Source organism: Triturus cristatus, chromosome 3_2, assembly GCF_964204655.1.
Source record: "Triturus cristatus chromosome 3_2, aTriCri1.1, whole genome shotgun sequence".
Taxonomy (NCBI): Eukaryota; Metazoa; Chordata; class Amphibia; order Caudata; family Salamandridae; genus Triturus; species Triturus cristatus.
In genome coordinates, this window is record NC_140584.1 from 820,767,996 (window position 1) to 820,795,291 (window position 27,296).

Below are 27,296 nucleotides of genomic sequence, written 5' to 3' on the forward strand. Positions count from 1 at the left end.
GAAAGGCCAATTGAATGTGTGGAAAATCGAACACCACACGCACGAGTTTGCAGAAAGTCTGAAGTGATTCCAAGAGGCCTTCTCCAAGAGCAACACATGCGTGGTGCTCTAGGCTCGGACTTCAAATAAAATGGGTCTGATGAAGTACTATTTATAGTCAAACGATTCCCAAATTCAACAAGTTATCTTCATGAGCAAAGACAGAAACTGCAAGAAAATGTGAGGTTACATTTTAAAAGTGGTAGTTTAAAATGTTATAGTATGCAACGTTTAGCTAAATGTAAGTGTCCTTGGCAGGCAAAATGTTCTGCAAGGTGCGCAGAAGTGAAAGGCATTATTTAAAGTTTTGCAGAAAGAATTGAGGGCAGAGATCTCATCGCTTACATTTTAACTGTAAGGGGGACTGAAATGTTGCTCCATGCTCATGACAAATTGAGAAGGTGTTCATATGCAAGTGAAGGATATTTCATGTGTTGCTGATCTATGGCTACAGTTCCATAAAGTGAGCTAAGTAGAATTTCCAATAAAGTGACAACTGAGTTAGAGGAAAAGGAGGAAATCCTATTGAGTTTTTTTCCTCGTACTGTACATGATTATAAAGGAATGTGTGTAGACTAAAGATATACCTGTGTCATGATGACCTAAAACATCTTTAAATCCGAGTATTGAAGAACTGGTTCTACAACTAGTAGTAACCCAGAAGACATGTTTACAAGGGGCACTCCTAGTGCATTAAAAGTTAATTTGACTAGGATAATCGATAGCTATGAGCTGAAATACAAGATGCCTGACTATGTGCATCTGGTGAGACAGGCGATGGTTGAGGGGTTCTTAAGAGGCGAATGTAGAGTAGAGTGGTGAAGATCTTGCAGTGATTTCTCAGAGTGTTTTCTAGACTTCATTTACATCTAATACTTTCTCTTCTCAGGCCAATTAATTAATTATTCCAGGAGATTTTAATCTTAACATACACTTTTCTGCAGTGGACTCCTCAGTGGAAGCTCGAGAGGACCATCGGGTGATTTACAATACACTTATTCACCTGACCAGGAAGAGACGGGCACATTGTAATAATTATAGGTAAATAATCTGACAAATCTGGTTGAAGAATGATAAATAGACTGATAACAGAAAGGTGCAAATAACTTAAGCACAATGGCTTTTAATATTTTAAAAGGACATTAGACTGTATATTGTTACAATCATTAAACATGTATTTGCCTTTTGTTCTGGTTGTGTCACGTCAATTCCAACCATTCCCTATGATGACACTTCATTGAAAGGCAGTATGGACCTGCATTGACAGAACAATGAAATGGAGAAACAAGTCACGATTGCCTGTAAAGGTTTGTACGAAGTTTTTTTGTGTATCCCGGCATTGTAAAAGTTCTGACAGGTGCATTTGGGAAGCAAATAAAAATTTGATCCAGGGCCATTCCACTCCAAACTGTGAACATTTGGAACAGAAGTGTATTTAGATAACAGGAAAGAGTTTATTTTTTCATGACAGTATTACCCATCCTTGACAAACAAACTGCAGACATTCCAAATATGTGCAATGTCTTCATCCAGATGTAACATCACACTGGTCATTGTACTTTACATGAGGACAAGAGAGCGTGACTTGAGTCCCTGTAATTGTTGAACTTGAATAAAGCTAAGCAATAATAAAATATCTTACATCTGAAGTGTGGCTCAATGGTTAGAGCGGCAGACCCTGATGCAGAGGTCTGGCCCGGGACCAGGGTTCAATTCCCGCCTCGGCGGGTCTTGGGCTCAATTTCCTCAGACCTGTTAATTCTCGCCTCGGTGCCTATTCTAATCATGGGTCCCACTCTGCAACTCTGGGCAATAGCTTTCTTAATCTCCACAACGGCCCCAAAAGCGCTAAGATGCCTGGCTTCACCTTGGGGGTGCCCAGGAGTGGGCACTTCACAGGGAAAGGCCAGGAAGGGTTCCACAGCGCCTGAGAGACCCTTTCGGGGGGGTGCGGAGCGCTATATAAATGCACTACATTTACATCTCAGGTAAACATGTTCAAGACTCCACAATGTGGCAATTAGAAACGGAATATATCATGCCCGTCAATCTGATTAGTCATCATAAGAGTAAAACAAAATATAAACATATTGATATATCTATATAAAGTAACCCCAGCGCATCAGAAACTTTTAAAGTAGATGTTCTTACCTTATTCTGCAATTTGGGCCTGGACACCTTGTCATTTAACAGGAACTTGATTTTGTCTACCTGGTCACGAGGCAGCTGTTCCGCCATTTGAAAAAGAAACACCCTGGCAAGGTAAATAAAAATGTTAACCAAAACGTTCCATAAAGTCATCAGAAGGCTTTCACGAGTCCTCCATCTTCAATCTTTGACTGAAGGCGGTGTGGGGTTGGTTACATGCGTGGGTTGGATGAAGGGCGTGGGCTTTGGCCATGCTCAGCGTGGCTGGCTGCCAGGGGCTGACCACAGGGCCTGGCTGTGCGCAACATGGGGTTGGCTTTACATATGGATATATATGCGCACACACTCACACGTATATCATACATACACATAGATAACTGAGCTTTCAAAGGAGGTCACACCAGGCCATACTGAAGCTCACCGGTAGGGGCTTATCTGGGCCCTGTCCTCGAGTTCTTTCTCAATTTCCTCTTGTTTGGCACCCATTTGATTTCTCAAAAGGTCCATTCGTTTTATTCTGAAAAGCAGCTCCTTTAGGAGCCAGCTGTCTTCATTTTCAAGCTTTCCATTCTGACGCAGAACCCGGAAAAGTTCATATCCTTCAGTGATCTTCTCAAGCTCACTTGTCGAGGCATATTCTATGCACAGGAACTTGAGACACTGCAGATTGTATTCACTCAGCTTGTTGCTGATGGCCATAAAGAGATCACTCATGTCCAATGGCTATCTGAAAGTAGAAAATAAAAAGACAAAATAAGATTCACAGCCATTAATCATCCAGTAAATAACTTTCTCTGATCTAGGGGGGAAAGCGGCTGCTTCCGCCCGCGTGTGTAGAATGAAAGCTAGTTTGTAATTTCCTTTGGGTCTTGAAATCCTAAACAAATCTCAGAGCATCTGAAAATCAGGTAAAACTGACAGGTTTAGTGTTTAAGTAGACACACGATTTTAAGTTAGTGGTGGGAAAAAAAAAAACCCCACCACTAAAACGGATATGTACATTTTTCTCTGATCAATGATATTCCAAAGGCGGCTACATTTTCAGTTTTTTAAATTACACTTTTTACAATTTACTTATCAGGTTAGCTGCTTTGAAGGTAGAGTTGGGGCCGGTTCTAGGTCAGTTAGGCCAGTGCGGCTGCACTGGGCGCTGACCTTGGAGTGGGGGGCACTGACCTCAGGTGAGGGCGCTGTGGTTCGCAATAAAAACGATTTAAAAGCAGCTGACGCAGAGTTCCTTCTGCGTCCAGATTTCATGCAGCAATAAAAATGTCAATATAACTCTTGTGATTAATGTTCCTTCTTGAGGGGGAGAGATAAGAGGTTTGTCTAGGGTCAGTTTTGACTCACCATAAAGAAGTGCAGTATGCCTGGTGCAAAGAACAGATCTGTATTTAAAGTGGATAGCTGAGTGATTTAGTAAAGCCAGCATTTACCAGAGCTTTAAAACAAATGAAATGTATGCGAAAGAGGGGCTATGGAGAGATAAGGGGCCCTTTTGCCGGTTGGTAGTGAGGGAATCTGAGAAGGGTGCCTAAAAAGATTGCTTCTCCAGGTGCCACCAGCGCTAAAGCCGGCCCTGGGTGGAGTCTGGGTTTTATTACTCCAACACCATCCTGAAGTCACAGCACAGGTGCCTATGTATGTCTGTGCTCCCAGTGCTACTGATCTTAAGTACCCTGTATCAGAAATACAGCAAGCTTAACAACAACATTCATTCTAAACAACAACTTCGTCGACCATCCACCAGGCGCCACAGCCGACCCACCCCCAACACACCAGCCAGCCCACCATCACTTTAAAAAAAAAATCTTTACAATGTAGAGCTTCATCCCTTTCTTTTTGGGAACCATGACAATAGTGCAACCAATGTTTGCACTTGGTTGCAAGTACAAAAAGCCAAGACTAGAAGTCGGCAGTCACTAAGAGGCACAATGTATCATGGACTAAATTGTCAAGAATCTTGCTTTACACCTTAGCAAGAAAATGCACGGTGTGAAACTGATAGTCAATTACAATCTAACTGGAAGCATTATAGGAAGGTGTGTTTTCTGATGTACAATTTTAGAAAAACGTTTAGGACTGCTAGCGGTTAGCATTCATCTTCTGCTGTCAAAACCAGAAATCTGTCACTTCCAGAGTCTTTGGGAGGGTTCCTTTGCTAATGTGCATCGTTCTGTCAGCAGAATCCTGCAATTTTTTAAGTCATCAGCATTGCCGGCAAAAGGGCACATTTATTTTTTGATAACCAATTTTATGGACATTTTTCCAGAATCAGAATTTGCATACAGGCATTGACAGTGCAGGGACTGAAAACAATATTCTCAAGCAGCACAGAGTTACAATTATAGTCTATAATAGGTACACCAATTTCCCCATATTAGGCCGAGCTTCTGAGGACAGCCACAAGCCACAAAAATCAGCTTTTCCTGTTGCCCACACCAGCCCGCCCATTTACGCCAGCACCTGATAGTTGGTGAAGGGCGTTGCTTCCAGGAGTGGGCCATGTCCCTCATAGCGACCAGGCACGCCACCCTCATAGAGGCCCGTTCTGCCCACTGGCCCTCAAAGCCCTCCACCAGCCCAAGTAGTACATTACAGGGGGTGAGTTCCACTGAGCAACCAAGAACAGAAGAAAGCTCCTAACCCACTTCCTCCCAATAGGTCCTCAGTGCTGGGCAACCCCATGCCACATGGAAAAAGTCAGCTGCCGGTCACGCACACCATGTGCATGTGACCGGGGTGTTGGGGGGGGGGGGGGGGGGGGGGGAGGCACTAAAGGTTCTGGGGGTAAGATATGTGGCGTGCAGTTGAATTGAACCATTCGCAATCGTGCAGAAATTGCCAACTCCTGGGGCGCCATACAAGCCTCCCGCCATTAGTCTTCGTCCAGGTCCCTAATCCACGCCTCCCATCGCTGCCTAGCACATGTAAGGCCAATCGGGGCAAGGATGACCAGTGACCGATAGATCCTTGAAATAGCTCCCTTTCCCAGATGCCAAAGAAAGTCTTCACCTCTAGCGGGCTGTACTCTGGGAGTGCCTTGTCTGGGAGAGCATGGGCATGCAAGGAGTGGAGTAAATGGAGATACCGAAAACAAGGAGTGTTGGAAAGGGAGTACCAAGTACTCAAATTGAGGAATGTCTTAATGGCTCCCTCTAAAAACATCTCCCAGGTAAGAGATCCTGATCCGGTCCTAGAGGACGAAGCCCTCCAACCAGGGGCGCCTCCTCCACGTGGGCGTCGGAGCATCGCACCACTTCTTTCTCGCAGTGCGAGAAGCAGAAACATAAAATGGTATAAATACCATTTTACGTTTCTGCTTCTCGCACTGCGATAACTCTAAATCACAGCCTTAGTATCTTCCACCTGCAAAGACTGTAATTATTGTCTGACGACACCCAAACTTTGGTGACTAAGAATAAATTCCGATATGTCTTGTCCATACCACAGGAGTTTCGATTTTAATAAAGTAAAGGGTGTACACTTATGCTACAACGCACACATAGTAATGGATTGTCACCAAGAAACTTTGTACCCTATGGTCATTCTGTGTCAAGAGAAAAAGGCTTTATGCAAACTATATTCCTTGGGTCACACGTGACACTATCTTGTCAAAAATGTATTTGGTAAATGTAATGACCTTCTTTCTGTATTTGAATAGGATTACGAATTATGATTTTGCTTAGGATAGTTGCACATATAATGCAAGCCTCCATTCAGTATGCCAGAAATGCCAAAAAGGACCTCTATCACATCATTTGCAACTGATCACGCCTCAAAATGGAGGTACATCTATCTCGGGTAGTCACGAGCAACCCATAGGTCCATGCAAACTGTGTATTAGGCATCAACTTATAACAAATGTTTACATGGAACTCATTTTTTAAAACAATTTGTTATTGTCACAAAAAATTTCTGAGTAGAATTTTATCAAAAAAGGAAAAATAAAACAGAACACATCTGTCATAACTGAATTAAAGAACAACTTCTATAGCCTGATTATTGCTGTCATGTAACCCAATTCAGCCGAACTGAGTTATTAATTTTTTGTAATAGTACAAAAATACAGAATATATATATATTTTTTAATAGAGTTTTATATAGCGCGAACTTGACCCGAATAGGGTATCAGAGCGCTTTACATAGCACCAGTTGCGTTACATTAGGGTTACATTAGGACACAATATGTATGTATATATATTTAACCTAGACATTAATAATAATATTTTAACAAAATAGCAATGGACTTTAACACATTTATATGATTGTATTTCTGCACATCGCACTTTTGTAAATAATGCTTTCTCAGGACAGTAAACCAATTAACTATAATGTACTTCACATATTAGTACTCTTGAAGAATTGTTACGGTCTAATGTCTCTTGAATGCATTGTTCTTTTAAATCCATCCTATCTTTTAATAAGAATGAGGTTTCACTTTGCACCCCAAAATACCTCCTTTGGGTCGTATTTATTTTACTCAGTAAAAATAAGAGCTCAGGCAAACACTGCTCTTGACTGCCTTTGAATAATGGTACTTTACCATAAGAAATGCAAGTAACAAAGTAAAAAAAATGGCAGCTATAAGTAGCCAGTAATTGTAATATAAATGAGGGTCAGCAGTCTAGTCTGTTTTTAATGGAAACAAACAAGGGATCTTATGCACAATGTCACTTTAAATGGATGTTCTAGACAGCGGGACTCTATGGTCCAGTTGAAGGCAGGAGCCGAAACGCGTTGACCATCCATGCTTGGCACTAATTGTGTATTGAATAAAGCACTTTACGGTAAAAATACCTGTGGACTTTCTCTCTGGTGCTGTGGGAACTTTCGTCGAGTGGAGGAGCGGGGTTGTGCTGAAGATAAATATATACACATACATATACACACACACACCTCAGTGTTTCAGTGATTCGTATTAAGGAAGTAGGTGATAGAGAGCAGGATCTCTCTTCTAAGTGGAGAAGGTTTTCTTTGAATGTGTAAGAGGAATTGGAGGCAATACATATATATATATATATATATATATATATATATATATATATATATATATATATATATATATATATATATATATATATATAGTCAGATTCTAACCTTTGCTAAAAGATTTGACCATATTTGAAGCATTGTGCAGAATAAAAAGACCACGGAACAACGGAGCAGTGACAACACGAAAAAGATAAATCCAACAGAAAAAGCAACTACAAGCCAACAGTTGGACATTGGTGAAAATGATAACAGTGAGAGCGATGTCTCTGTTAAATCTGAGCATGCAGGAGTAAAAACCAAAACTTTAAACGAATTTACCTTGATGCCACAGGGAAGGCTTTCAGTCCAAAACAACAAAAGTGCACAGGGTTACAGAGGTCGCAGTCGGGGAGGAAGAGGAGGCAACAGAGGAAACGTCAAATCACACGAAGATTTGGAAAGCCCAGTGGGAAGCAGAACACAAGGGCAAAAGATGGCGAAATGATGGATTCCAAAACTGTGGTAAATCTCTCTGGTCGGAATATCAGTAATGATGAAATCGAAGTTCTTTCCCTAGGCTTATCCTTTTGCCCAATAACGTACTTTGACTATACTCAAAGCCGGATAGATCTGTTCCACATCACAAGTAAACAGAAACTTAAGAAATGGTTTGGGGTAAGGGGTCCAGGTAATTTAAGTGACATAAAAAGCAGACCAAGTGAACTTAACATTGGCGATATCGAAATGTTATACATGATGAATTAACTTGAGTGTAATCCAGAATTCATTCAGGATCCTTATATCAAATTGGTCAAGGAGAGCATCAAACTTGATTAAAGCTATGAAAGTGGTTTTAAATCTAAATCAATTTTTTTGCCCTAAATAACGAATGAGGCTATAGAAAGATTTGAAAGAGGGATGATTCAAGAGTTACAAAAATTAGCTAAAAATAAATGTTATGTTAAGAACAATTTAACCATGCTCAACATCAAGCCATGAATGCTTAGAAAATGATGAAAATATTGTTGTCAAGAAATCAGATAAAGGGGGAACGTAGAGGTTCTCTCTAGAGAGATGTACCTGAGGGAAGGTAATAATCAATTAGATGACAAAAATAGATATGAGCCTACCACACAACTAAAATATGATACTTCAAATATAGTGTATCAAGAGAAATTGTTTGAATGGAAAGAGAGAAGCGTCTTAGAATGGGAGGAATATGAATTTTTTACTTGTAAATTCCCCAAATTACCGGCTCTGTATCTATAACCAAAGTTACACAAAGATAGCCTAAATCAACCAAGTAGACCAATATTATAATCTAGAGAAAGCACAGTGTAGATTACGTCCAGATATGTAGATTTTTTTCTCAAACCGTTTGTACAGGGACTCCCATCCATTATTAAGGATACAGAGGATTTTTTAGGCAAATCAATGAAATTGTACGGGATGAAAGCTATGTACTTATGTGTTTGGATGTCAACAGTTTATACATATGCATCCCACACAAGTTGGGAATAAAAGTATGTCGTCATTTTTTACGGGCCAGATGCCTGTCGTACTTATTCCACACTGAGATGCTGCTTAAAATTATGCATACTTGCCTTACACACAACTTCTTTACATTTGACAAAGCGATATATAAACAAATACAAGGGACTGTTATGGGGACCTGCTTTGCCCCCCGTTTCGCAGGGTTGTACCTGGACCGGTGGAAGGAGCAGGCCATCAGCAGCATTGATTTTTTTGGGGAACATGTGGTACTATGGGTGAGATACAGCAATTACATTTTTTGCATCTGGAAGGGGAATATTGATGAAGCAAGGAGATTTGTTGATATTCTTAATGTGAACACTTTGAAACTTTCGTTCAGCTGCCAACTGAACAAAGAGACCATTGATTTCTTAGATCTAACGCTGGCAGTGAATGGCAACAGTCTGGACAGTTATCTATATCGGAGAGAAACAACTGGCAACAGTCTGTTGCATGCACAAAGCTGTCATCCTGAAAGTCTAATCCGCAGTATCCCGCTGGGAGAACTGCTAAAAGCAAAAAGAAACTGCAGTTCCCTAGAGGCATTTGAAAAAGAAAAATGTGTCATGACAAAAAGGTTTTTAGCTAGGAGCTATTCACACAAAATGATTGCACAAGCTTGTGTACAAGTAGAAAACAGTAATGAGGAAAATGACTCGTTCAAAAAAACAAATATGAGCCATATTCATAAAATTTGATTTACAACAACTTTTCATAAGCAATCGAGAGAACTAAGAAAAGGTTTCAAAAAAATTCTGGGAGTTATTGAAGAATGTTTCGGATTTGGCTCTACACATTGAGGACAACCTCCAAGTCACTTTCAGAAAGGCCAGATATCTAAAGGGCATAACCTGTAGAACCCTCACCACCTCAGATCAATGTAGAGCAAACATTCAGGGATTTTATACCTGTGGCAGATGTAAAGCATGTAAACACAGCCATAACTGTAAGGAGGTTAATTTGTCGAAAGACCAACAACCCTTTAAGATAACTTAACACCTGAAATGTACTATTGATTATGTGATATATGCTTTGAGGTCTCCCTGTGAAAAATATTACATAGTGAGCACCATACACAAAGCGAAAAAAAGAATCCTCGAACATTTAAGGGCAATTCAGAAAGATGATAAACAAATTCCCATAGAGAGACACATTAGAACACAACACAATCAGAACAGCGTCTGCTATCTATTTGTGTACTTGACAGAATTCCCATCAGGGAAAGAGGAGGTGACAGAGTTCAGGAACTCAGACGCCTGGAATCCAGGATAATGACAAAATTCAATACTTGCACCACACAGGCCATCATTTTGACGAAGAATTAGCGGTGCATTTAGGGTAATCTGACAAGCAAACATATTGGACATTAGTGCTCTATAATTTTATCCTCACTACCGTTTCTAAATATTTGTTGTTCTTACATGAATTAACATGTGACTTTTTTAACAACGTATTTATATTAATTTATTTTTATATTTTTTTCAGATTTTCCAGCTATTCTATGGAGAGAAGTTGGAGGCAAAAGAGCTAACAATATCAGATGTTACAACAAACAAGGTTATTATGTCGATGATATGCAACAAGTACAGTGTGTAATTGTGATAGGATCCACTCAATAGATGTTCAGTGTAGCCCACTTGGGCAGAATTGTATTTTGAAGTTGGATTCCATAAAGATTAAATTCTTAAGTAATAGAACAAGCAATGCTCATCTAAAATTGAAATACTCCTGTGTGTGGTTAGTCACATGATTTGAATGTGATATTGGCTACCACAGAGATGACATCAGCTAGGCTGCAAACGACACACACACTATGATTTTGTTCTGTTCCCTGATTAGATAAAGTTTTATTTGAAGTTTCTAAACTTTATTGGGATCGAGCCGTGACACAATAGTGAAATGCCAATTCAATGGGGTCTTAACTGTAAAGATCACGGTTGTGACTAAAATATCAGAAGTTCAATCTGAGAATAACAATGTTGCTTTTGTCCCTGCAATTGCTGGTAATTTTGTGAACATGTAATATTCTTCATGTTAAATAACAATATAAGGCTTGTTGAATTTGCTGGAAAAGTCTGTCTTCTATGTACACTGGCGTTTATGGTCACGTGGTGTGTTATTTAAACCTCAGAAAATGTTTGGCAAAATACTTGTGAACATGGAGTACAGCGCTCTGAAATGCGTAGAAATGTCCTTGCTGTATTAAACATGCTTGAACTGCAATGAGGGCCACGGTTTGTTCGAAAGAACTTGGCGCATGTTTTTGATGGTGTAGGGATTCGCTACCCAACCGCGGAATGCCGTCTACAAGAGGTTAAATATATATAGCAGGAATCATGCACTAAGCAATTATTACATAAATCCATGGTTGTGATAAATAGTAAATCATTTGACTACACACCATGGTTATAACAAAGAGCAATTTAATCAATCACATATTATGCCAAGTGAGTACATATCTCACAAAACTGTTCACTAAATATACATACTTAATGTGAACAATTTACAATCACGGATACAATGTTTTTCTCTTAACAGAGACATTAATACATAATCCATTTAGGATTATACTTTCGAGTGAAATACTTGGTACAACTTGAATGTAACTACAATTCCCACAATTCCTCCTAATGGTGAAAATGGGTATTAGTATAAATAAACAACATTGAAAACAGACTCACGCACCGTGAGCAAGACCAATTTTGGTTGAAACGCGTTGGTGGTGGAGGTCGGTGTTTAATTGCACGAGAAATTAAAGCAATCCTGAAAGTACACAACTCCCTTGGTGTGCAGTGGTTCCTTTTTGAGGAAGTTGGTGGGAAAAAAAAAAAATGAAAATATATATATACATATATACACACACATTTTCATGTACTATAACAAAAAATAAACAACTCCTTTCAGCTGAATTACCACCAAAGTTTAGACCTAGACATATGTAAATCAGTCTTGACCCTGCTCCTCATGGAATATATGGTACAAGAGCCTCAAAAGTAGTAAATTCTGCATTAGCAAGAGTAGAAATAACATGCATTAGTATTTCATGATCACCAAATGATTATGTTGACATAGTTAAATAGTGTAACCATACTAACCCCAGGGATTGACTGGAGAAGAGAACTAGAGGCACAGGGCGCTAGGAGCAGGCCAGCCACCAACACAAATTGTTCAACACAAATGGGGCCACTCCCAGAATAGTGACTGAAGGTGCTCAAGGATAAATTGTGAGTGTGGACATCTCACAAAAAGTGAAGGACTGGCCTCACACACCACCTGGTGTCATGCTTCAAGATCGGCCGTCCTCACCCTCTAAAAACTCGGTTTGATAGAAGGCGGGCATTTACCTGACAACAGGGATGTACTTCTAAACTAAGTGGGGGCCCATGGGATGTGAGTGAAATTTAAAACCCATTACAGTTGCCAAATTACATTGTTATAGGGTAGGTAGCTGTATGGCATTAAAAAAAGTGGACGGTGGGGTGGGGAAGTTTATTATCCCGTCACCGTAGTGAATAGGGTCAACATGTTTATGCCTGGTGTCCCTAAGGGGTACTGTTGCAGGGATTCTGCTTATGCACCGAACTATGCGCAGGAAACCAGGACCTCAGAGAATTGTGGTGTACCAGAAACTCCCCTCAGAACCAAGAACCCCTATCCGACTAGCTTAGTGTCACATTCGTTATCCGAGATTTAGCTCGGCGGTCCCAATGTATAGACAACCCAGAACAAGCGACTTAGATACTCTCAGGAGTGGTGGGAATCCGAAATACCCATTGGTAGCTATATATCAGTCCACAACAGAATAACAAAGACACGGTAAAGTTTAAAGAGTTTATTTTATAAACCTCGCGTCCTAAGAGGCAGTACTTTGGCTAACACAGGCAGACAAATGGTTAAGATCAGCACCATCAGCATTGTTACAATACCATAGAAAATGAAAGGAGCAATCATAATAATAATGACAGTGGAAAACAACCACCCTCCTTTCTCTAGCAACTAATAGGTTATTATTAGGCTAATAGAAGGTCTCTTAGGTTTGCATGGGGGAACCCCATACCTTATAGATCAGCTTAGTGGAATCACATCACAGGATCAGCTAGGCTTTCTCCTGCAACAGCTCTTCGTTTCGAATGTAACAGAAAACATGCTGCTCTGCAATATTAAAGGTATTGGCAGCTGTATGTATGTTATGGCTAAGAAGTGGTACGATCAACCTGAACACAACAACCTGCACTGTCTAGTGACCCAGACTCGTTCTTTACACGGTGTACAGACCAAGGTCACTGCTCACTGTTAAGGATGTTAAACAACAGACGGTTCTCATGTGAAGCAAAGTCGAGTCAGCAGTTCTCGAATGAATAACATGTAACAACAGTGTCGCGTGCAAAAGCAGCAGAAGCGGCAAGCTGGCTTTCTAACAGCCGACGAGGTTATGCTAATTTAGCGTTGTACATAGGGAGTGGTTAGCCCATACTACACCCCCCCCTTGATCGGACTACTAACCACTAGGGGCGCACTTATCAAGAACGCAGAGTTCAAGTTAGAAAGAACGGAACCAAGGGCATGATCTATAAGTCCATATAAGGTAAGTGTAAAGTTCGAAAAGAAAAAAAGTGTCAAAAATAGAAAAACGATGTCGTCAGGGAAAAAAACCATGAAAAATGGGGAAAAATGACATCGATGGATGCACCATGAGTTGACCAAGACAAAAAGTCAATCCATCAAGGTATAGGCACAATAAGTTGCAACACCCTCCAAGAGGAAATCATTGGAGCGTTCCGCAAAATTATCCGCCATCCAATCCAGCAAGGAAAAGGAACACACGTGTTCACTCACAATTGGAGCTTCCAGCACCACACGAGGACAACAGGAAGGTTCCTCGATATAACTGCGTTCCAGTAAGTCAATCGCAGCCTCTTCAATGGCCCAATTTCCAAGGACTCCATGTGCCGCACCCAAGGCCATAAACCCGACACCAGAACATTCAAACTCATGAGCCGTTAAGGGGCCCATTAGTTGACCAAAATCCGAGACAGGTGACACCGAGTTTGACAGGCATAAATCCAGAGCCCATTGGAATGGACAATCCAGGCAGTGAAAGACTGGTTGCACACAAGTAAAGAAAGGAAACCGGAAGGACAATCCATATGCGACACTTAAGGTCGCCAGGGGTAAAGTGCCATAGTATTCAAGCATCCGGTTACGAAGATGCAACAGCCGGGGCATGTTGTCGCGGTACGCAAGTTGCGCAGCCATTGCGTAGTACGCAAACCAAAAGAAGTATTCCAGCTATAAGGGCGAGAAGCAAAGGGATACCTCCGAAGACGCTGGAAAAAATAGAATGAAAAAATGCGGGAATCACACCAAAAATAGTTTGAAAAGAGGTCACGAGGCCGGAGCCCACAAGTTTAAAAAAATGAACTATGCCGGTCGTAGACGAGGCATTAAAGATAGTCTGTATCAATGTTCCAAAATGGAAGGGGAGGTCAGTATTCAAAAGTGCCTGCACCTCCGTGTGGGTGTTTGCCACTTGAAGAAGAAAGGTTTCACGGGACGAAGTCAAAGCGACCTCCCTTTGAGACAAAAGAGCCCTTATTCTGCTCATCTGGTTGAACTCTGCGCTCAAGGTTGGAATTGAAGGCCAGATAGAAACATCGAGCCGGCCATGCGGGGGTGGAAAAGGACATTTTTACAGCAAAACAACACGCTGTGAAACAGTCACTATGTACGGTATGCCCTTCAGCATCCCGCAGCAATCCTCATTATTTAAAAGCAAATAACTACCGTTAGCAAGCAGTGTGAAAGAAGGGGTTATAACCGGCACCGGTACACCTTTCAGGACGCAAGCCAAATTAGGAGCGTGTACACTGCAAGCACCATGCAATTGTATGTGTCTACACACTACAGAATGATCAGGGGCAGAAGTGCATTCCTCACCCTTTAAATAAACCTCTTTGCCCTCCCGCAAGCATCTATATGTGAACCGGAGCGACCAAACTTTGTGCAGGAATGCAGTACCAAGTTGTTCATATCTGCCAGGAGCATAATGTTTCATGCACGAACTAAACTTAAAAAGCGAAAAAGGTAAAGTGATCACTCCGATGATAAGCCACACGCCCGAATTTAACTCAGCAATAGAGAAAGGCAATGGTTCTAATTTCTCAATGTGCAATAATGAATAAGTTGCATCCTTCATAGACATAAACTGTTGTTTCGCAGTTAAATTAAAAGGGAGGAACAAAGAGGAAACATTCATGTAATCCCATGGGACCTTCCCTGCCTTTAACGTTTGCAAAGTCCATGCAAACTGCATAACAGAACGCAACTGATTCTGGCCATGATACAACACAGACAAATCATCCTGCACAATGTCTACGACAGATGAAACAATATTATCTAAAGTGTAAATTCTAGAAGACAAGGTATTTATACTATTATCAATCACAGCCAACACTTTTTCCATATTGGCCTGGTCAATAGCACGTAATCTGGACGCAGCCTCAATTTGCGACATTTTCCAAACTTCGTTGTAAATAGCATATACCCATCTTTTGGACCTGCCTATTGCAGGACCTTTAATAAAATCATTCAGGTCAATTTTGTCGTTTAAACGTGACAATTGAAGTTTAACAGATGCCAATGTAGAATGCTGCAGCCACGACTGGCATAACTTACCCACAGAGTAGGTAGTTACAGTGTGTGATGATTCAAAACGAGGATCTACCCTGATTTGAATATACCCAGGCGCCAAGGCTAAAAATCGTCGTTGACAGGAATCTGAACCAGTTTGCCATACCAACCACCCTTCAGGATTAAACGCTGAAACATTGAAGGTGGTGTTGGAAATGAGGGACTGCAACCTACTAAGGGAAAGATCTGTGTAATTACCCCAGCCGGGATAAGCACCCAGATCCGGGATTGTGGGGGAATTCAATTTTTTAGACGTTGCCAAACCAAAACAGGTTGTCTGAAAAATAGATGAATTCAAAAACAAAATGTGATTTGGGATAAGACAGGCGCGATGCAAAGCTTCTGTTCCATGAACCTGCCATGGTTTAGTACCCCAAACCGATTTAAGATCGATAGTAGCTTTCCATAGCTCATAGCCTCCGATAGCCAATTCGTCCATAAACGACTTGAAATGTAATAATTTAGTATGTGTCAACCTGACCTTAGAGGCGGTCTCAGCCGCCACTTTAAAATAAAAGGAGGTTGGTTTAGACACTAAAATCCGAAAAATATGTGAACTTGTTCACTAATGTGGCAGAACTGCCATGATAAGGGGCCGGACAGTGTTCCCATTGTGTGTAATTAACAAAATTACGAAAGGTATTTGCTCTGTGTAGGAAATGTGTGCCATAATGTTGATAACAAAATTGTTCACCATAATTAGCAGAATTTCAATACAAATCTTCAGCATCAAATGCAGCATAATATTTTAGATCAGAAAATAGTGCTTCTAGTGCTTGTACATCCCAATCATCAGATCGGATATTCTGTTTAACTACATCACCCATAGAAACACGAAAGACATTAGGCACATTAATCACTTCGGTAGGTCCATGAATTTGAAATTTAACAGCATCCCAAGCGATCCCATCACGCACAGGCCAGGCAGTAATGTTCACCAAAGTCTGGTCCCTTTTCATAATGTGTGATGAGGAATGGGGGGCCAAAGTTCCATCAATTAATCTAATCGCAGATCGCTCAGCCAGGTAGTGTCCATTGATAAGTTTAAAAAACACTACCACAAAGCCAATTGTCATGAACAAAAAAATACATATTAGCACCAGCTAGATGTAAGTCCATGGTGCCACCAAAAAATGTCTCTTGAACCAGGCAAAAAATACAGAAATTTTGGAAGGGGCAGTGGAAGTCATTGATTCAGTGTCAAAGGAAGAACGTGACTGGTTAATTGCTGTCGAATGTAACAGAGGCAACGGGACACCTGCAGGATAAGCATACTCAGGATCATCAGTCAAACCACCAGCAGTAGGTGGCATAGAAGGAGCAGTAACTGCATGCATCTCAACGGCAACCTCAGGCATGATGTTCGAGGGCGGCATCACAACAGAATTTCGCAGAATGGAAGGGCAAGAAACTGAAGGTGTCATACTATGGAGAATCGGCCACCCACTGTAGCTTGACATTGTCAATCTAGATGTACCCGTTATCCTTGCGACCAGGAAGTGGTGGTAAAATAACTGTACGTGTACCCTGGACTCCAAGCACCGGGACCGGTGCACGATAAGAGGGGCCAAACTCCTTCTTGTTCTCCACCTTCTCACGGACCAGGTCACCAAATCGAGGTAGCCAGCCGACTACCGGAATCTGGAGCTCAGCTTCGCATGTAGAGGGTACGTGTTCTTTTGCTAGAGTGTCTCTGGCTTCTTGAAGATTCTGCAATACAGCACAGTGATCATCTAGGTCAAAAGGCGCGGCAGCAGCCGCCGCCATGTCTAGACCCTCAAGGGCCGGAACAAACATTCGTACTCCAAAGAGCATCATGTACGGGGTCCGCCCACCCAGAGACCTTCTAGGGAGATTATTAAGTGCACGTTGCACGTCATACAAGTGGGTTAGCCAGCTTCGGCCTGTACCTAAAACCCTTGCTGTCAAAGATTGCTTTAGGTCACGGTTCATTCGCTCCACAACACTATTGCCCTCAGGCCGGTATGGAGACGAAAATTTGAGTGGGACCCCCAAACTTCTCATGGCTTCTTTGTACGCCCTAGAGGCAAACGCAGGGCCCTGGTCAGAATGAAAGGTACCACATGCAAAACTCCCAACAAAGACACGCAAATCCTTGATGACAGTCCGGGCATCAGTACTCCTTTGCGGCCACACCCACAGAAAACGTGTGCAAGAATCCACTGCAACCAAGATGTACTTGTACGCAGTATCAGAGGAAAAAGGACCGCAGTGATCTAAATAAACACACGCAAGTGGTTGATTAGATATATACAGCTGTGTTTGTGGTGGACGCGCGGCAGAAGAAGGTTTAATCTGCTGGCAAATGTCACATAAAAGGACATAAGCCCGTGCCTGTTTGTACAAACCGTACCACCAGTAACGTTGCTGCAAAAGAGATGCAGTAGCCGAAACGCCGGCATGCGCAGACGCAACACCTTCGTGGGCAGCTGTAATCAGAGATGGTCTGCAGTCCGCGTTGGGAATCAATCTGTCACCAACGTCGTTAATCCTCACTAACGGGACGTTATCAGGACTTAAGCGATAATGGTAGCGAGAAGGGAAACCTTTTGGAAAGGCTGTCCCTGTCTCGGACGCAGCAATAGCTGCCAAGATGTCATCATCATCAATCTTAGTTTTGGATCTTGTAACTGCTGCTACTAAATATGTCGCCACTGCGGTTTTTGCTGCCTCGTCAGCCAAACTGTTACCGACAGCATGGACACCAACCCGTTGGTGACCAAGAGTGTGAATTACACTCACGAGTGGCAAAGCTTCTTTAAGGTCTGCCACTCGAACCCAAAGCGTTTTGTGCTTTACTGTGCTACCTGTCGAATCACGAAAGTCATTGTGACTCCAAAAGTGTAGATTCTCGTTGTATGATTGAACACAATAGTACGAGTCACTCACTATAAGAGTAGTGACTCGAGGATCAGCCAACTCCAGTGCAAGCACCAGAGCCCTCAGTTCCGCTAACTGCGCGGTACAATCACCCAATGACTGCGTATGCACGACATCAGATCGGAACTCACCGTTCACGAAAGTACCCACCACAATTGCGCAGGCCGCTGAATAGGCGTGCTTTGATCCAGTCGCGGGTTGCGCAGACCCATCAGTGTAAATGACACAATGGTACTCCTCGAGCGGGCGCAAAGTCAGAGGAGCCGGATGAACAAACTCATACTCCAAGAACTCCTGTGTCTGTAATGCCGCGTCAAAGATATATGTGACGTCAGGCGAGGTCAAGGAGGTTGCCCATTGTATCCACCTTGGATGCAAAGCCTTAGAATTTGGTACACTGGCTTTTGTGACCGCCTCAAGGGCAGGGTACGGTGTTACCACCAGCATGTGCTTCCCCTGTGATAGCGCTCGCTCTTTCAGGATCGCCATCTGAACTGCTGTCAGTACTTTTTCGACAGCGGAAAAGCGCAGCTCAGCCGAAGTGTACAGATGAGATTTGTAGGCAATGGGGACGGTGTCGCCCTCATTGAAACCCACTGCACCCAGTACAATTCTAATGACCAGGTTAGTGTGGTTATCACGAGTTTGTAAGAATTTCGAAGCAAGAAGATCAGACTGCAAAGATTGCAATGCAGCCGAATGCTCAGGCAGCCAGCAAGATTTGGTAAAAGTAGGTTGTACCAAGGCATAAAGCGACTTGATACGCTGGGCATAATCAGGAATGTAGGTACGACCGAAATTCAGAAAACCCAGCAAAGATTGTAATTTCTTCAGTGTCGTAGGAGTACTAAGGCGTGCGCATTTCTCAAGGATCTGCGGAGCCAAGCCTCGACCCTCATGATTGAGTTCGTACCCCAAAACAACACTGTGAACTCGGCAATGTGGAACTTTGCAAAGTTGAACTTGTAACCGAAGTCTGCAAACATAGTTATTATGTTATCCACGCGAGCAAGGTGTGGAAGCAACTCGTCGTGTGTTAGGTAGATGTCATCTACATACGAATATGCTTCCGGGTCAATCATCTCCAAGAGAGAGACCACACGAGCAGCAAAAACACCGGGGCTATTTTTATAGCCCATCGGGAGCCTTTTGAACTTCTTTTGTTTGCCACCCGAGGTAAACGCCGTCCACTCATAGCTGTGACGGGACAGATTATGGCTGTAAAAGCCATTGGAGATGTCAAGTGTGGTTTTAAACCGTTTTCTCACTAGACTGTCGACGAGAGCCGAGCTATGAGTATTTTGTACCGCACATGTCCGGCAGTGCGAATTTAAGTACCGGTAATCCAAAACTAGGCGGTACGATCCGTCAGGCTTCGTCACAGTGAATAAAGGATTATTCATGGGTGACACACGTTTCAATTACTCCCTGATATTCCAATTGTTCAAGGATGGATGCGACGTGAGATCGAGCCTCGAGACGCATGGGGTATTGGGGCTGTGGCTGGGGTTCCGACCGCAATGGAATCGTATGATTGGGAGACAATTTGTCCCAGCCCACCTGAGTACGGTACAACGCAGGTGCGAGCACCTGCGCCCACTCCCCGGCAAACCGGTTAGAATGTTCCAGTGGCACTGTGTGCCCAAAGGACGGGAGGATCACTACCTCCCCTCTAGGAGCCTCTAAAACGAAAGCCGGGGGCCAATCTGACTCCGCCAAAAGGATATCATAGGTGGAGGTTAGATTATCCCAAAATACCACTTTAATCTTACGTTGTATGTCACCCTCAATTATAAGGATAATTTCAAACATCCGTTCAGGGGGAGAAACGCGAGTATCAGCAGTCTCAACACTTACAAATGTATCAGTTGCTGTCGCCGCCAGAAATGGACGCAGCGCTTGTCGCACTACTGTAACTTCCACCGTGCTGTCTAGCAGCGTTAGTGCCCATGTCTGGTTCAGAAGCTGTGTCCGTACCATCTGAGGCATATCTCGCAGTTAAAGCAGCAACTTTTTTCTTCTGAAACGGGGGTCTTTGACGTGCAGATTCGTCCTGCTTGCCTTTACCGTCAGTCTGACGGGGCTGCTCACGACCTGGAGCACCCCTTCCTTTCCCACGATCTCCGCCACCGGCTTGAAAAGCCGATGTTTCCTGTGAAGAACTAGGAGAGCGTTGTTCAGGAACCTGAAATCTATCAGGTGACTTAATATTAGAACGATCGCGCAAATCGGAAGTGCGTTCACTTTGTATCTGCACCGGCGACGCAGAACGAGACCTCCGTTTCTCTTGCTGCTTCCCCTGTTTTTTGGCTCGCCAACTTTGTTTTGGAAAGTTGGGCTTTTCGTCTTTAGTAGACAAACTCACTTTAGGTTGCTGTACTACAGTAGGAATGATCACGGTGGGCTTCACACCCAAGGCGCTAAGACCCACCATTCTGTAGGCTTTCGCTATAATTTTAGCGAATTCCTTTGGCCTGTCGGCCGGATCCACAAGTGCCAACATATTGCACACTTGGAATTGCATGGCATCTCCTTTGAGGTTGCCCATAACCATGGAACACACCACATCGAAGCTGTCGACAAGCCTCATTCCCAACTCAATGGCTGCCTCCGCACCATGATTGTCTTGGACCTTCTTGATGACAGAGGGTAGTACGGACATAGACGGAGTGCCATAGCACTTCGCATAGGTCGCAGCAAAGACCTTGCCCCAATTGTCACAGTTGACAATATTCGGGACCAGGTCCTTTGGCAAAGTAATAGTGAGTATCCTGAGTTTATCCACAAGAGAAGTATGCGGAAACACGGCTTCTAATTGATCAAACTTCTCAGCAAGCCAGTAAGGAAATTCATCCTTATTCTGGGGGCGCTTGCCGACAACCGCATTAACCATAACAGGACTGATGACCACCGCGTGATGGTCAGTCGTGTGGCCCGCAACCACAGGTGCCCCCACCTGTACATTGCGAGACACGTACTGCACTAACGCCCTATGGACCGTAATCAGGACAGTGTGTAGCACACGCAACTCCGCCACCGCCACAGTAATGTAGCGGGGATGGGGTGTATAACCGGCCAGCACCGGCAATGTGGCCCCTGCAATAGACAACGGGCCCATTCTCGCCGGTACCACCGCATGAGGAAGGGCGCCATTAAACCAAATAGTATACTGCAGGTAGTGAGAGGAATTTCAAGTGTCCGATAAGGGGCATAGGCTGCAGGCATCGCTGTGGCAGTATATTCGTGGAACAAATTGTCGTTTGCCACCACTGCATTGAACGTCACACAAGAGTAAAACAACTCATATGGGAACGCCGCATCAGCCCCTACCACAAAAATAACAGCCAACCCATCATCAGGAACCCCATAGACCCGTAAATGTGCGGTCAGGGGAACCTGACTATGCGCGGCAACATTGACCGCCATCGGGACACACAGAAGAACAACAAGCTCTACAGTAGCACTGGGGTTCAGAAAAAGAAAACCTTTTTAATTATCAAGCTTGAAAGAACCTTTAGTCGAAACCTAGGTAGGTTAAGCCGTCACTCCCGTTGTCCGGAAACCAGAGTGAGGGCATTGTGGACTAATAAAAGCACTACTAAGGCGTTTCAGATCAAAAGACCAAACGTTAGGTGCGCCATGTTGCAGGGATTCTGCTTATGCACAGAACTATGCGCAGGAAACCAGGACCTCAGAGAATTGTGGTGTACCAGAACCTCCCCTCAGAACCAAGAACCCCTATCCGACTAGCTTAGTGTCACATTCGTTATCCGAGATTTAGCTCGGCGGTCCCAATGTATAGACAACCCAGAACAAGCGACTTAGATACTCTCAGGAGTGGTGGGAATCCGAAATACCCGTTGGTAGCTATATATCAGTCCACAACAGAATAACAAAGACACGGTAAAGTTTAAAGAGTTTATTTTATAAACCTCGCGTCCTAAGATGCAGTACTTTGGCTAACACAAGCAGACAAATGGTTAGGATCAGCACCATCAGCATTGTTACAATACCATAGAAAATGAAAGGAGCAATCATAATAATAATGACAGTGGAAAACAACCACCCTCCTTTCTCTAGCAACTAATAGGTTATTATTAGACTAATAGAAGGTCTCTTAGGCTTGCATGGGGGACCCCATACCTTATAGATCAGCTTAGTGGAATCACATCACAGGATCAGCTAGGCTCTCTCCTGCAACAGCTCTTCGTTTCGAATGTAACAGAAAACATGCTGCTCTGCAATATTAAAGGACTCGTCTTTCAGGTATTGGCAGCTGTATGTATGTTATGGCTAAGAAGTGGTACGATCAACCTGAACACAACAACCTGCACTGTCTAGTGACCCAGACTCATTCTTTACACGGTGTACAGACCAAGGTCACTGCTCACTGTTAAGGATGTTAAACAACAGACGGTTCTCATGTGAAGCAAAGTCGAGTCAGCAGTTCTCGAATGAATAACATGTAACAACAGTGTCGCGTGCAAAAGCAGCAGAAGCAGCAAGCTGGCTTTCTAACAGCCGACGAGGTTATGCTAACTTAGCGTTGTACATAGAGAGTGGTTAACCCATACTACAGTACATGGCATTCATCAGGACCTGTATCAAAAAGGGCTCCGTTCTTACCAACTTCGTGGTGAGAAAGTACCACTAGGTGGGGTGATCTTTGCCACTCTCCACTTCAGGGGGCTTAAATAAAATCATTCAGAACCACAACCACACAAGTTAGCGTGCATGGCTATATGTGTGTAACACTCATCTGTGCACGCCCGAAAAAATTGGGAGATAAAATCTCTCACACTTTACCCTGGAACCTCAACCTATGTGCTCCGTGGGTTGTAGGAATGGGGGGAAAGCATCTGTAGTAAGACTCTAGAAAAGTAAAAACAAGAGTAGCCATGGTAAAGTTATATGCATTGTATACATTCAATTCTTACATTGAAGGCACAAAGAATGTTCTTTCCATCCAAGCACACACTTATCACACATTTCATGCATTCCCTTACTGCATCAAGGTGTGCTTTCTGCGGTGTCAGCTAACCGTATTCTTCTGTCCTCCCCGGTGATAACTGAGCTGAGAGTGGGGAAGGTTTAAATAGTGGTCTAAATTGGGCATGTGGCAGGAGAATAGCCATAATAAGCGATAATTGCCAACACGTGCATAGGATCCGGTGTCACAACATGTGCCAGTGAATGAAATGGTCTTTTTTGCCTGGACTGCTCTAAGTGTTACAATCGCGTTGCCCCGTCATCGGGATCCGGTGTCTCCGAAAATGCGGGCGAAAGTCATCAGGCAGGTGCCTGGCTGTGGGCGCAGCCTGATTTGCATCCTTCAAATTGTACAGGCCATAATAATGGTTTACTTTGTTGCCCCTCACCTAGCCATCCAATACCTTACTGGCGAAATCCATAAAATCAAGCCAGGGCTGGTGTATGTGCTCCTGGCTATCACTGAACCTCAGGGGATAATGTTCTGGGGTTAAACCAATCCTTCAAGGGGGCGTATGTCATCTGGTCAGCTACCTCAAGGATCAGCAAGGTCTCCCTCACAGACTGGCCCCCATTCCTCCTCTGGGACTCTATGCATACGCAGGGTCACCTCATATGCTGCAAACTACGTATCGTTGTCCTCCTCTACCATGCAGCTAGACACAAGGCCTTTGAGAATGCAGACTCTTACCTCTTCTATGCACTTCACTGTTGCTGCAACCACCATCACTGGTCTCAGAGGCCCTCTTGGCCCTCCGGTCCAACTCTTGCTAACTCCTCTTGTGAGCCAGCAGCATCTTTTTCTCCTCCAGGGTCAGCTTTTTCTGCTATATGACCAGGGTTGCTACTGCTGCTGCCATTCTCTCCTCCACAGCGAAGGTAGCCAGTGGCAGCTTCTGGGCACTCTGCCTGACTGTCCACCAAATTTGCAAGAACAGACACTGCTCCCTACTCTAGACAATGCTGTTGATCTAGCTTCTACAGGCACATCCTCTGAGGCACTGGCCCCATGCCATGAAATCTTCTTCCTCCATGTTTTACTTAATCATTCCTGCCTCAGTTCTTTCATTCTCTTGCTCCAGTGTGATGGACTGCAACACGCAGACTCCCTTCCTTGTTCGGAGGGAATTCTGGTAGTCCCCTTTCTTGGACGCCTTTGCCAGCGTTAGCCCTCTCTCCTTGCAAATCTTGTCAGATCTGTCATGCTTAGGCTTTCAATGCTACTTAGATCCACTCCCGTTTATTGTATTTTTTTTTATCACAGATGCAAAATTAGAGGGTAGAAATGAAATTAAGGGGAAAAAAAAAAATCAAAAAAAAAAAATCAATAAATGACCAATTAAAAATCAGAAGTCACTTTAAAAATAAAAGTGGATTTTGATACCAAATTACAAAAGAGTTTTTGATTTTAACATAAATCACTCAGTGGTACTGCGAAACACTAGTCTGGATCCCACCGGTGAACACCAATGAAAGAAATTGGATTATTAACTAGGATGGATGACTACACACCTCAAGGAATAATCATGACCATTGTCAGATTGAATCCTTGAGGTCCTTTAATTAACGTGACGTCAACCCCCTATTACCTATGGCAAAGATCTGACTGGTTTTACTCATGAAAAGGTGTTAGTATTTATGAAGTACAGAAATAGTAATTAAGTAGAAATGCAAAACAATAACAATAACAATTCCAAACCAAATTAGAAAACTAAAGTAAAATTTCATACACAAAATGACACCACAATGAAAATAACGAAATAAGGGGAACCGGAGATATGACTTTTTAAAGTTTTAAGTAGGAACAGTGCAAAGAGGCATAAAGTGGCAATGATAATTAAAGGTCGCAATAAAGCAGGACCAATTTGAAGCTGACCGTGATGGAGTACCGGTCACATACACCAACCAGGTTTGTCCTGGTCAAATATTTTCACTTCTGACTTAGTTCTTTAGGTCCCAATCCACCACCTGTGTACACTTCTAAAGCCCCCACAGGCCTCACTCAGGTAGAGGCCAATCAGAGTCCAGTACAGGTTCAGTTGCCAGGATATACCCTCTTGTAGCTTCTTTTGTCCCTGTAGCTTTAACAGAGGGTTAGCCTTATGACCTTTGGATTCCACTCTTTGTACTGGGTACAAGACAGCATAGATACTATCATTTCAGGGCTCTTCTCAGGTTACAGACAGCGGGTTCAGTGCTCCTCTGATCTTCCTCAGGTCCAGGAAGTGTTCTGAAGTGGGTGCCTGGAGATTAGACATTTATACATGGCACGAGCTAGTGGGTGGGAATGACTCCTGGGCATGCCCTAACCAATCGGGTAAAGTTCCCTGGTCAACCCTACCTACCTTGGCATTTTCAAGATGAAAGAAGCTTTAAGTCACTCTAAACGTGGGGTCTGAGAGCTGGGTATGTCTGAGGGAAGTGTACTATGGTAATCCTATTGTCCTCCCACATCAAACATTAAAATCTAGTTTGGGGCAGTCACTGTACCCCCAATAAACCCAGAGAGAGACAGAAATCTGGTAGAACAAAAACAGGAGTTTCCAGCAACCAGATTAAGAACACACACAAATGGTATGGCATCCTGTTCTTGCCCCATCCTGTTCTTGCCCTTTGAAGTGCGTCCTGAGTGTTATATGGAAATTCAGAGCAGACCTGACCAGCATGACTTGACACTGTAATATCACAAAAGGCCCACCCTGCATATTCTGCAAGGTTCTGAGGGGTAGTCTCTGCCAATTTAGATAAGCCTATTGTTAGCTCCGTTGAGGCATTTTACACATTCACACCTATTCAAATGCTAATTACTTGCTGGCAGAAGTGGGAGAGCAAATGCAAATGGGCCTCCAGAGGCATCAGGTTTGGAAAAGTTAACTTTCTAAAAGCACCTTTTCCCCTAACATTTATTAAAAATCTGACCATAATTGAATTGGATTTTAATAATATGAATTACAAATAGTAGTTTCATTATTTTTCTAGTTGTTTTCTAACTGAAATTAGCATTAATTGTAATCCTGTAACCCACTGATTACCCATGGAACAGCCAGCCTTTCTACAGTGAAAATAGCTTTTAGGTGCTAGTCACTATAAGGACATTTTAACATTAAATTACCACTTGTCCTACCATGTGTACCCTGCCTTATGAGCAATAAGGCCTACACAGAGGTGACTTATACATACTTAAAAGGAAGGTTTTGACTGGTCAAAGTGGGTTATTCTGACATGTCAAATTTGAAGTTCAAAACTGCAACAGCCAGGCTACAAATGATAGGACTGCAGTCATGTTTGCACTGTCACTGTATTGAATGGCACAATGGGTGCTGTAATTCACTAGTGACATTAAATTTACAGGCCCTGGGTATACTTTGTACCAAATACTAGGGATTTATAGGTAGGTTAAAAATGCCAATTAGGGGTTGCCAATTTGCCCATGTTGGAAGGGAAAGCACAGGCACTTTATCACTGGTTATAAGGAGTCAGATGCATAGAGTTCTACAGTCAGCAAAAATATAGGTTCCAGCAAAAGGCAAAAAAGCCAGGGAGATCATGTAGAAGGACGCAAAACGTCAGTGCACAATTTGCGACCACTTTTGCGAAACTGAATATTAGTACATCAAGTACATCAAGCCCTAGTTCTGTCAAATGTTACTAGCCTCAGTGGCCAAATCAGAAGATAGAAGTAAAAACGCTGCTTTGAGTTCAAGTGCAGATACTAAGGGGCCTATTCACAAAGGCATTTTGGAATACATAAAATGTACTCCTGTAGTACTCAAGTACTTTTACAAACCTTTTTTTAATTAGCCTATTCTGGCAATAAAATCGGAATATTCAGCAAACAGCCATGTAAAATTTTAACAAATAGAGAGCAGAGTCCTCTTTGTACTTTTCCCAATAGGAGCTTGGATGTTTTTTAACCAAATTAATATCACGTGTAAGAGAGCATTAAAAAGTGGTACATGAGTATGTTTTTATGTACTCCAATATGCCTTTGTGAATAGGCTCCTAAAAACTATAATATTTGC

At 42.9% G+C, this 27,296-nt stretch overlaps 1 protein-coding gene across 11 annotated transcripts in view; it reads right to left on the minus strand.

Moving 5' to 3' along the window:
* LOC146858220 (caspase-8-like) overlaps positions 1-27,296 on the minus strand; it is a 218,830-nt gene that overhangs the window by 96,797 nt on the left and 94,737 nt on the right. For all 11 annotated transcript variants that reach the window (XM_085648996.1, XM_085649001.1, XM_085648997.1 and 8 more), the window contains 2 exons: positions 2,609-2,914; positions 2,191-2,293 (listed from right to left, as the gene is read on the minus strand). In XM_085648996.1, the coding sequence (XP_085505122.1) occupies positions 2,191-2,293; positions 2,609-2,901 (396 nt within the window). In that variant the 5' untranslated portion in view covers positions 2,902-2,914. The remainder of the gene's footprint in view (positions 1-2,190; positions 2,294-2,608; positions 2,915-27,296) is intronic.